Below are 12,582 nucleotides of genomic sequence, written 5' to 3' on the forward strand. Positions count from 1 at the left end.
AACACCTGGATTTTTCAGCTTTGAAGAACAGCAATCTGGCAAAACATTCAAATATGCAAGTATTAGATAGATGAGATAAGGCAAGCTCAAAGTTTTAGTCCAGGACAAACTTGAACTTACCAAGTTAAAAACAATACAAAATTCAAATTGGCAAAGATGAGGAGATTGGTTGCGGAGAAAGCCACTTTTTGCATTAATAAACAACGAATACAGCAAATAACCTCTGGGTAGGAAAATAATTCTAAAATGCCTGGAATTATTCAAGAGCAGAACATTTTCTTGCCGGCGGATAAACAGTCATGTTTTCCTAGAGTATAGGAAAAAAGTAAAATGGGATAGAGTGGATCGGACATGAAAGGCGAAGATATAAACATTAAATAGGTGGAAATACGACAGCAGCATTTTTACTTGCATCAGTCATATTACTGAAGTAGAGACATAAGGGACCGACCGCAGATGCTGGAATCCTGAGCTGGACACAGAGTGCTGGAGGAACTCAGTGGGACAGGCAGCATCTTAGGAGGGAATAGACAGATGACGTTTCAGGTCAAGACCCTTCTTCAGACTCATCAGTACCGACCCGAAACATCACCTGTCCGTTCTCTCTTCAGATGCTGCCTGACTTGCCGAGTTCTTTCAGCCCTTTGACTAATACTGAAGTAATTGTCCCAACAGTTTCTTCAAAACTCACAGAAGACATGGTGCAAGTCTTAAAAATTGGAGGCACAAGGAGTTGCAGATGCTGGTTTAAAAAATAAAAAGTGTTCCAGTCATTTAGCAGGTCAGACGTCATTTCTGGAGAACACGGATAGGCGACGGTTCAGGTCGGGACCCTGCTTCAAAAACTGGAGGTGGTCTTTTTCATCGTTTCCCCTATACAAAATGTACATTACGTAAGCAAATGAAAGGATAATGAAGACAAAATAGTTAAGGTTAAATACTATAACTATTGCACAATGACAAGAATGAGACTTTAATCTTTAATCGGTTTTAAGTGGAGTTTATAACAGTAAGATAAAGGGTTGTTAACAAACAACACATACAATAACAAATGGACATTGGATTTTATGAGCATCAATAACCTGTACAATTTACATTGGTTGGTTTACTTTTTGTGTATTCTCAGTGCATGGCATTACACAGAGAGCAAATAGCTGCACAGCACAATAGTATCTTTAACAGGCTGAAATGGAAAAGGCTGTTTTACAGGCTGAAAATATATTTTTGTATACATCTTTTATATGAAACAAAATCCAAATCTGAACAAGTAGAGCAGCAGGCAGCATTGTCTTACACTGCAGTGAAGCCCCTTTATAGTGCACAGTTCCACCTTTCTCCATCTGCATGCATGATGACAAATTTTTGAACAGTATTTTAAGTAAACAAGAGGCACTTCGTGGCAACCACAGGCTTTGTTAAACATATTGCACAAATCTGGTATTACTAATGAAATGGACTCTCAACACTGGCACCTTATGAATAGTTTAAAGCTGAAACTTGGATATTTGATGTTGCCTGTGAAATCCACTCGGCCCATAACTTTGTGCCACAGCGCACGACCCCTGAGGCTACCCATGCAACTGCCCTTTGTGTTTTACCGTGGCAAATATAATTCAGTGGGGCTACAGATGACTAAAGATGGCCAAAATAAATTCCTTTACAGTGATGCTGTCAACAAACAATTTCAGACATTAAGCTGCTGCACATCCAAAGAATTTGTTTTTTATTAAGCATATAGTCTGGAAACTCAAGAGAGATCATCTACAGAATGTATTTACCGGACTAGTTATGAATACTGTCATAAATAAAAAAAAGAGACTGGACATCTTTCAGTCAAAGTAACGTATGTCTGACTCTACAAGGATGGTATCAATACAAAAATATGAAAACATACTATTGCCACCTATTCCAGCTTCAGCATGCAAACCTTTGGAAGGTTTGGAAAAGTTGTTTATGGACCCCAATACACCCTCAATTTTCAACAGAAAATGAAAAAAAAAAAATCTTACAGTGCAAAAGCCCAGTACAATATGTAGCTGCTCTTACCCCCAGCTCCTTAGCGTTCCAAGTGACACTGAATCTAATTTTCAGTGTTTTGAAGATGAAAGGGCTGCCTCTTTGCCCCCTAATGTCGAAGGGAAAATAAAGCTGTATAAATACTTTGCCTGAAGCCAAGCTAAGTATTTCCAAGGCATGTAAGGCAGGAAAGTTTTCCTTCACTTGTTTTTGTGCACCTTTTACAAACGGGCTTTTATTGCCTGCTCCTGGTTGTCAAAATTTCCTTTTTCTTATCAATATAAAAATAAGATTTAGTGGTAAACGTCTTTATGAAAGATGATATACATAAGGAAACTCTTCAAAAGTGGCATGTCTCAAATGTTCAGTTATTAGCAACAGAAATGTACGGATTTTGAAGGGGGGAGGAGGGGGTGGGGGGGAAATCAATAAAAAAAGTTAAAAGGAAAGTTCCATCAATAAAAGAAAACTGTCAACAGAAGCTTGTAATTTGATCTATAAACCTGCATTCCTTCCCTCTTGAGCTATATTTGTCCATCTCTCTTTCACTGCACAACTCATGCTCTCCACATTAGCTTTTAGACAGTTTCAAAGCACCACTACAAAGAAAGATTTTTAAAAAAGATTTGTGGTTTATAGCAAGAACAGACACCAGAACTGAAACATCTAGACACTAACCAACACTAAATGTTTTTTGGGAAGTCACTTCCAGCCCAAGCCGGTCGCAATGTTTGTAATTGGAGTTGTCCATCACCAAATGGCCAAGCAGAATAAATTTCGTGCTGAAGTAATGAAAATAATAGGTACAATTTAATGCGTTAACCCTCCAGTAAAATACAGGTTTCCCTAGCTAAAACACAGCCTTGATTCTGTCCCTTACAAGAGAACATGAAAGCATTCTCACAGACCTTTACCATGGCTACGTCACTTCATTTGGTCGGGCCCCATGGGAGTATGCAGTTCTATTTTCTGACAAACACAGGAAATGACGACAACTACTGGCTTTAACACATAAACCAACAGAACACAAGAGACTTCATTTCATGCTGTTACAGATGAGGAAGGTACAAACAGCTTCCTAGAATATGAATTCAAAACCTCTTAATTTTCATGTTAAAATTCTGTGCAAACTGTGACCTTGCTAAAATCAGTTTATCCTGTTGAAACATTGGCTGTGACTTCTGTTTACTTCCATACAACACACATTATGTCCCTGACACATGCCACTTAAACATGCTGCATACTCCCAATCCAAAATATGCCCTTACCAAGTATCATATGCCAATATGAGATGTGGAGAAAGAAGGCATCTTGCCAATAGAAATAAAACAGCTAGAACTACACAAACATAATGAAGATAAGTTATATAGATACTGACTTATAGTCCAAAACAGTACTAACAAAAGAGTGATCAACTTCAAGCACTGGCCTTGGTTACACAGGACATGTGGAGCAGCACCAATTAAAATAATTCTAGCTAACTTATTAAATCATCGTAAAATTCTCCTTTTTACATTAACTGTCATATTTTGAGCTGGCATGCTGCCACATTTATAAAATTGAGCCAAGGGACACCATCTTGCAACATCCCTTAGGAAAGGAAGGAAAATTTGCCCTACACGGACTCCACAATCTGTACATCTGTGGACCAGCAGATTTTGGTTTTTGTTGTCCAAGGTTCAAGCCTCCTCCCAGAAATATTTTTTTTCTTTTCAATCCAGCTGCCTCTTCTAGCACCAGTGTGCTTTGAAAGCACAAAAAGCAAGCAGCCGTACCAACCAATTACACAACCCTGCCGGGCCAAACGGCTCGCAAAAAGGTGCAAAAGGCCGCCGGTGGTACTGGAACCAGACTATGATCTTTTTTTCCTTCCTTTCTGTGCATTCTCTCAAATCCCTTTTCCCCCCACCAAAAAACATGCATTTTATGCAAACCTTCTCAAAAACCCTCCTGGCTGATAACAGACTGATCCGCTGTTATATAGATGTAAAGGGGGCAGGGCTTAAACCTTTGTACAGGTAAACCTTTGTACAACCTACTGTTGGCAACATAACATAAAAGGAAAAAAATTCCTACGTACACACCAGATCGGTCTCCACTTTTTATAAAACTGGAATTAAACGGGAAAGTGCCTCTTTTATCCTGATTGCGCTTTTGTGCGTCATTTCACACACAAAATGTATATATATATAGATATATAACTGCGCAATCATTTTTCATTGGACAACAGTGTCAAAACCTCGTGGATGTATGTGTATGGGGCTAAACAACATTGGTCAGGAAAAGATCATTGTTCCTATAACTGGTGTAGCATTTTACTTGACACATTGTCCTATTGCCATTAAAAAAGGTACTTGCTTTCAGTTTATTCAAGTGTTTCCTTTTTCTTGCAGTTTTAATTTTCCCATAAAAATATTTCAGACTTTTGTTATCTGTGTATGCTGATCTTCATCAAAAGGTTCATTCTCTGGATCAGAGTCAGTGGTGTCCGAGTATCTATAGTCTTCTGGTTCATTATCACTAACATCTGGCGTTACTGTGGTTGAACTGTTGCCCATGGGATGTTGTTGCCGTTCCTCTATCGTTTTTGTGAATAACAGCTTTACCTGCATTATAAAAAAAAAAATAATCACCCATTAGTTGCATGACATTAATTTTTACTTTTAACGAGTTTTTAAAGTTCAGAAATGATAAGCCTATTGAATCTTTCTTTCTGTGTTGGAAGGAACTGCAGTTGCTGGTTTACACCGAAGACAAGCACAAAATGCTGGTGTAACTCAGTTTGGTTAAGGTAGCAGATTTCTCCTCAGACGACCATTAGTGAATAGATTGGATTTTTAGACAACCTGGTAGGTTTGTGCTGACTAAGAAAAACTGGTATTAATATTATCTGCAAGTCATGTTTAATAAGATCAAACAATTAAATACATTTTAATTACTGCCATGATGGGATTCAATTTCATGCCACCGGCTGTTAAAACAGTAATTTGTCCACTATGCTGTGAAATTATCTGAATTTTGTATTCAGACATTAATTTGGCTTCTATGCAGAAAGATATTCCAAGCATCACCCATCAACCTTGGGCAGATGTCCACTTGGCCAGTTTCGAGCCTACAACTGTACCACATCTGTCAGCAACATCCACTGTCTTAAGTATCATACCCTGTCAAACATGACAACATCTCACTGGTAGCCAGAGACAAGATGTCATGTATTCTTGCAGGCTCCGTCCGGGAGGATGCTGCTAGCTAGAGGGAAATGCTGGCACCACCAAAATAATGTAGCACAGTGGAAAACATCACACGATTAACATCTAATCGGAGCATAGCTGAAGTTAACTTCATGGCTACGTAATGTGACCTTGAGGAAACCACACTGAGAAAACAAGGTGTCTGGGAATGGTCATCCGGCAAATGAACAATATGATAAGGAAAATAAGAATAGGTGACATAATTAAGAACCCTCTAGCTTGACAGAAAAAGATGACATGTTTTGTTCATTTGACGCTTTGGACGAGTGACTGCTTGAAATGACGGACTTCAAAGTCGTAAGTGCCTTGGGTAAAAACGAAGGCTTTCTTTAGAAGATTGAAGGAAAAATTGTAGAAAAGAACGGGGGGGGGTCTAAGACATCGGCAGTGACAACTCGGGAATAATCATTGCAAGGAGGGACCAGAAGCTCAGAGAAGACCTTTCTGCCAGTAGAGAGAATAGGGCCAATCCATTCACACTGTATTATTGAGACGTAATTATCATTTATACACAAGTATTTGAGTCCAAGCCAGGACTCTTGTGATTTACTAAGAAGTGATGTAACTGTAAATCAAATGATATTTCAGCAGCAAATGAATAAGCTGGAGTCAGGCAATATTTTCAGAAGTTGAGGTAGGTCTTGCTGGATGGATGCATGCTCAAATGCTCTGCTTTAAAAACAACATTTGGTGACATTGGGGGAGATTGGTGACAATTAAGAAACATTTCTTGATCTTCAACTTCAAACATTAACTGTTTTTCCATCCACAGACATTGACTGATCTGCCAGGGTGTTTACAAGGATTTTATGTTTTTATTTCAGATTTTCAGCATCTGCATGCAGTCTTTTGGTTTTCATTTCCTCAAAATGTTTTAAGTCACACAACTCAGACCAATCTCCTACATTCTGCTAAACTTTCTTCTAGAAGCATTTTAGACCTTTCCAAACATTTTGACAAGATTACTATCGTATAATCAAAATTTCCAGATTGTGCTCCACACACTTGCATCCACATTATCTATATCTACACAGATCAGAAGTTTATCCTTGAGCCCACCAATAAAGGGAACATTCATTTACCTTAAAAAAAAAAATCAATGCCATCCAACTTTAAAACTGTTGCTACATGTACTCTAAACCATGTGCCTTAAATTTTCTAAAAATGACTTTAAAAAAAAATACTTTATTAAATTCCTTATGGAAAAATTATATACATTCTGTGACTGACAGGAGTCAATCCTTATTAAATGTTGTAGCCCACTGCATTCGTATAAACAAGGAACTGCAGATACTAGTTTACCAAGGAAAGATACAAAATGCTGGAGTAACTCAGCGAGCCATGCAGCATCTCTGGTGAAAGTGGATAGGTAACGATTCGGACCAGGGCCCTTCTTCAGTCTGAATAGGTCTTTGCTTCGGCCGCATTTGGAGTATTGCATGAAGTGCTGGCCGCTCTTATAATCCTTACTGAATTGTGGAGTTTTGCACATGCTATTCTCAGTGGTTTTGATAAATTTAAAATCAGAATAATTGGAATACCAAATCTGACAATAGTTTTAATGCAATAGGCAAAGGAAGAGAGTAATGAATGGGGGCAGAAGAGAGGATCAAAATAGAGGTTTTCAGGCTTCCTATGTGCTCCAAGACACTTGGTTGGAGAAACCTGTCCTTGCTAGATTCCTTGCAATAAATTTTTGCAAGCAGGACATTATGAAAGCTAATGAGGATAAAATTCTACCCTTCAGTTCAATGAACCTGCAACTTAAAATCTAGGTAAATTGAAAAATTAAATACATTTTCCTGACAAAGTCACAATGAGTCTCCAAGGATTATATTCAAGCAACTTGTTGCTGAAAAACTAGGATCCTCTTGGGATGCCAGCAGCTGAATCAAGGCAGGCTAAAACATATTTTGAAAGATTTGATTGTCAATTGGTTTTACATGTTAGATACTTACTAGGGGGTCTGAGCTATCGGGAGGGTTCACTGGAGTTTAGAAGGATGAGAGGGGATCTTATAGAAACATAAAATTATATAAGGACTGGACAAGCCAGATGCAGGAAAAATGTTCCCAATGTTGGGCGAGTCCAGAACCAGGGGCCACAGAGTTGTGAATTTGTGGAATTCTCTGCCACAGAGGGCAGTGGAGGCCAAATCACTGGATGGATTTAAGAGAGTTAGATAGAGCTCCAGGGGCTAGTGGAATCAAGGGATATGGGGAGAAGGCAGGTACGGGTTACTGATCGTGGACGATCAGCCATGATCACAATGAATGGCGGTGCTGGCTTAGGGGGCCGAATGGCCTCCTCCTGCACCTATTTTTTATGTTTCTATGTTTCCAAAGTAGAGTTGGGTTGAGTAGGCTGGGACTCTTCCCTGGAGTGTAGAAGGATGAGGTGTGATCTCATAGAGGCGTACAAAATCATGAGGGGAATAGATCGGGTAGATGCGCAGAGTCTCTTGCCCAGAGTAGGTGAATCGAGGACCAGAGGACATAAAAGGTTTAAGGTGAAGGGGAAAAGATTTAATGGGAATCGGATGGGTAACTTTTTCACACAAAGGGTGGTGGGTGTATGGAGCAAGCTGCCAGAGGGGGGAGTTGAGGCTGGGAATATCCCAACGTTTAAGAAACATTTACACAGGTACATGGACAGGACAGGTTTGGAAGAATATGGACCAAAAGTGGGCAGGTGGGACTAGTGTAGATGGGACATGTTGGCCAGTGTGGGCAAGTTGGGCCGAAAGGCCTGTTTCCACACTGTATCACTCTATGACTCTATGTTGTTAACAACTGGATATGACACTTTCTGCTTCTTTATTAGTACCCATTATATCTCTTTACCAACATCTAACATGGCTCTGCAGATTTAAAATAAAACAGGATTTTGATTAATCAATTAATTCATCAAACAAGGCACTAAACAAAACAGGGTTCATGTTTTGTAGATTAAGTACAAACTAAATTTTGCAGCAACTGGGAAAATGCAGTAAGTACAACGATACAGCACATCTTGTTCATTTTATATCAAGGAGACACACCAACCTTGAAATTTGGTGAGAAGTATCTGTTGGCCTTGTCTTTATTTGCCTTGTCAAGTTCATTTTTATTCAATGTGAGGGCCAGATATTCCTTGTCATTATCCGTACGCCAACCACCATCATCCTTGTCTGAAACTATGCTGCCATTTTCTACTTTATCTAAGTTCTCATTTGGTTGTGGGATGAAGAATGTATTTATCCAGAAATGGAACATTTTATCCTGAAGAAAGAAAATATTTTTTGTGTCAGTTGCAGGAAATAGTTGGCATGCGTGACCCTAATATGACACCAATTTTTGCATCAAAAAATAAATCACTGCTGATAGAGAAACACCTTGGCAAACTCCCAAATCCTCTGGATGGTTGGAAGTCATGGTTTGAGAGTAAAGCCACTTTTGAGGTTACAACACGAGAGTACATTTATCCAGTACAGTAATTTAGAACTTTTCCGGCATAAGCTGTAAGCATATGATTGTAGAGCACGTTTTAGGAAAGTATTAACTGACGTTTCCAACAGTAATTTCAGCTTCTGGAGATGAGGAAAATGAAGATTAATGAATTCGAACTTACGCAGTCTTACCCTCTTTTCGATGTCTGAATATCTGTCTTACTATATAGTGGGAAAGAGACCAAAGGAAAATGCACATGGCCATTAGGAATTCTACATTTAAAATCTGACAAACTAGCAAGTTTCTAAATTGTATGTATATATATATTTTTAAATTGCAATAAATAACATAAATCCAAGGTGCTCATACAGACCTGGTAGAAGATTGGCTTTTGTCCTGCATGTCCTAAAGGGGAGAAAAATTGAGAGAAGAGGCGATGCAACCATCTTCTCCAGCACTTTAACCAGTGAATTTGGGGTTTAGGGGCATGGGTGAAATAAAGGAAACTATCCAAATATGTGAACCACGTCCTTACTAAGCTGATCAAGCTTACTGAGCTAAATTTAATTCCTTTTTTTTTGCCAAGCTAACCGATTTCAGCCAAAAAGTGCTTGTGCCTTCATGGATCTAGGTTGGGGATGAGAACCTAGATCCTTGGAGGAGATCCTTGGAGAAGGGAAACTAGATCCTTGGAAGCAGCACTTCCAACTAAGTGCACACAAGTATGAGAATGTGACATTGAGAGGAGCGGAGAAAAGATTCTGCTCAAGAGTGAACATCTCACATTTAAGTGATACTGTTGCCACACAAAGTAGACAAGTGCAGGAATGTAATAGCTAGGGGTAAACTCTCTCAAACACCAGTGCTGGAGGAACAGCTAATACCTGCAGATTGTTGAAAATACCTGCAATGTAGAATGTCACGAAAAAAAAAGACCTCTTTTCATACTGAATCTACTTTCGCATGGTTAAACATTGCATAAATAATGGACTGCAATTTTATTACACAAAGCGAAAGTAAACTTCTTTAAAATGCACCAACTAATTATGGCCTTCTCAGCCATTTTCATCGTAGCAAGATTTCAATAAATTGTTGCTTTTGATCTAAAGTGTTTAATTGCCGTGCACTAGATATGAACCGGAACAATGAAATTCGTACAGTGTTGTTTTACAGACACATTAAATGCAACATAACAACAATAAATATACTTTGAATAACTGAATTAATTGTAAATTAGACCAGGAAAGCACATAGTGCAACCAAAGTTGTGCAATGTCTGCAGTGGTTCCCTGCCAAGTTTGGATTGTGGTTAGGGTTGTGCATGGTGATTCAGTAACTTTGTGGTTGATGGAAACTGTTCTTGAACGAGAGATTAACAGTTCTCATGCTCTTGTACTTCTTCCCAATGGCAGCAGCAAGAAGAGAACCTTGCATTGGGGTGGTGTGGCTCTTTGATATTTGCTATGTTTTTAAAAGCAGGCCATTAGGCCTACTCTGCCATACAATCATAGCTGATCTATCTTTCCATCTCAACATTCTCCTGCCTTCTCCCATAACCCATGATACCCTTACTGATCAAGAATCTGCCGATCTTCACCTTAAAAATATCCATTGACTTGGCCTCCACAGCTGTCTGTGGCAATGAATCCTGCATATTCGGTGACATGCAGAATCTCATAAGGCCATAAGTGATAGTAGAATTAGACCATTCGGCCCATCAAGTCTGCTCCGCCATTCAATCATGGTTGATCTATCTCTCTCTCCTAACCCCACTCTCCTGCCTTCTCCCATAACCTCTGACACCTGTACTAATCAAGAATCTATCTCCGCCTTAAAAATATCCGCTGACTTGGCCTCCACAGCCTTCTGTGGCAAAGAATTCCACAGATTCACCACCTTCTGACTAAAGATCTCCCCAAACTTCTGAGGACAGAGAGGCACTGATGAGCTTTCTTAGTGAATGCAACAATGTGCTGGGCCCAGAGCAGATCAGAGATGTGAACGCTCAAAAAACATGAAGCTATTGATCCTTGTCACTGTGTTTCGGCCGATGAGTATTGAGGCACAGTTCCCTCAGTTTATCCTATCTGTAGTCAAAATGCCCTTCTTCGATCTTCTGAACATTCAGAGCAAGATTGTTATTCTGGCATCACTCAAGTAGATTATGTATCTCCTTCCAGTATTCTGACTTGGCATTATCTGTTATACATCCATCGACAAATTTGAAGTGTAGGAAAGATCTGCAGATGCTGGTTTAAACCGAAGATAGACACAAAAAGCTCAGCGGGTCAGACAACATCTCTGGAGAACGACTGATGGGTCTCAACCCAAAACGTCACCTATTCCTTTTCTCCAGAGATGCTGTCTGACCCGCTGAGTTACTCCAGCTTTTTGTGTTTATCTTCAACAAATTTAAAGGTGGCTTTGGAGCCAAGTCTAGCTACAGTCAAGGGTGTAGAAAGTAGACCAGGGGACTGATCAAGGTGTCCCTGTCCTGATGCTCAACCAGAAGTTGTCAATCGGTACTGAGATTGAGGTCTGCCGATAAGGACGTTGACGATCCAGTTGCATAGGGACGAGCAGAGGCCCAGTTCCCTGAGTTTACAGGGAGCATGGAAGAGACAATGGTGTTGAATGCCAAGCTGTAGTTGATGAACAACAGTCATAAATAAGTCATCTATGACGGGCCAATTTTTAACAAAACTGAGCAGAGATGACAATATGGACTGTAACGTCCATTGTCTATCTGTAGTTATACGCTGACAAAAAAAAAACAAAAAAAAATTTGCACATATGCAAGCATGCTTAAACGTGTGTTTAGATCATCAATGTTAAATCTGAAGTCACAAGACTCGTTAAGCACTCGGCTCCAAATCTATAATCAAACACACACTAAATCTCAATCCAAATAAGATTTTAGTTCCAGATTCAGAATGGCTTCCATAATTTTTTCACTTCCAGAATCAGCTGTCCAATTGCTTCAGTGATTAACAATTAATTAGAAATTTGGGGCAATTTTATGTCATAACCAAAGAATTAGTTAATGCAAACTGATACACATTTCATAAATGTAAAGGGTTAAAGGAGAAGTTGGAAATATGGGTATATTTAACATAATACTTTTAACGATTCAAGATTTCAAGATCAAGATTTGGATTGGAACACAAGAATTGATATTCACTGATACAAGTGGAAGGCTCAGCATGTAGTACGTTGAATTCAAGAGAACAATACATATTGAGAATATAGATACCATGTGGCTTAGTTCAAATCCTGAATAGTTATCTGTACAGTAGTTATGAGGATAGATATTGGAGCTACTTTCACTAAAGCAGAGAACACCAAAAATGGTAAGCAATCTGATGCATAGGAAAGTATAAAGTTATAACAAAAGAGCAGGGAGCATTTCTACAGCATACATAGTCAGCACACACAACGAACTGAACAATAACTTGTGTTATAAAATTCTGCAGTTTTTGCAGAATTCTGAAAGAGATTGCAATCATATTAATCTGAACACAGGTACCACGAATGGAGTTCTGTGCCTGACTAACTTCAATAGTTTATGTTCTAGCACAGAGATGCATTACACATGCAATTGTGAACCGAACACATCTTGAATGATGAAAAATTCCAGCCAGGCAAAACAAATATAAAATGGCAAAATCTGTCAGTTGTACCAACAGCAATAAAAGATATTAGGAATTAACTAAAACTAGCTAAAATGCATTGTTGGATTATTGTTTCTACGCTGTATCTGATAATGCACATAATTTGAAGACAATAAGAGCGAGATTAACAACTATACATTCCTTTGATATGTTGCCAAAAATTGACCTAGATGGCTTTGAGGGAACATGAATTTTTCAGTTCGTTGCCTCGGGTAA

At 39.0% G+C, this 12,582-nt stretch overlaps 1 protein-coding gene across 1 annotated transcript in view; it reads right to left on the bottom strand.

Annotated features, from left to right (window-relative positions):
• Positions 1-977: 977 nt before the first annotated feature.
• ptenb (phosphatase and tensin homolog B) overlaps positions 978-12,582 on the bottom strand; it is a 114,650-nt gene continuing 103,045 nt past the window's right edge. The window contains exons 8-9 of the mRNA XM_078413146.1: positions 8,312-8,527; positions 978-4,622 (exon numbers count right to left, since the gene is read on the bottom strand). Coding sequence (XP_078269272.1) covers positions 4,434-4,622; positions 8,312-8,527 — 405 coding nt within the window. The 3' untranslated portion in view covers positions 978-4,433. The remainder of the gene's footprint in view (positions 4,623-8,311; positions 8,528-12,582) is intronic.

Source organism: Rhinoraja longicauda, chromosome 16 (assembly GCF_053455715.1).
Source record: "Rhinoraja longicauda isolate Sanriku21f chromosome 16, sRhiLon1.1, whole genome shotgun sequence".
NCBI lineage: Eukaryota > Metazoa > Chordata > Chondrichthyes > Rajiformes > Arhynchobatidae > Rhinoraja > Rhinoraja longicauda.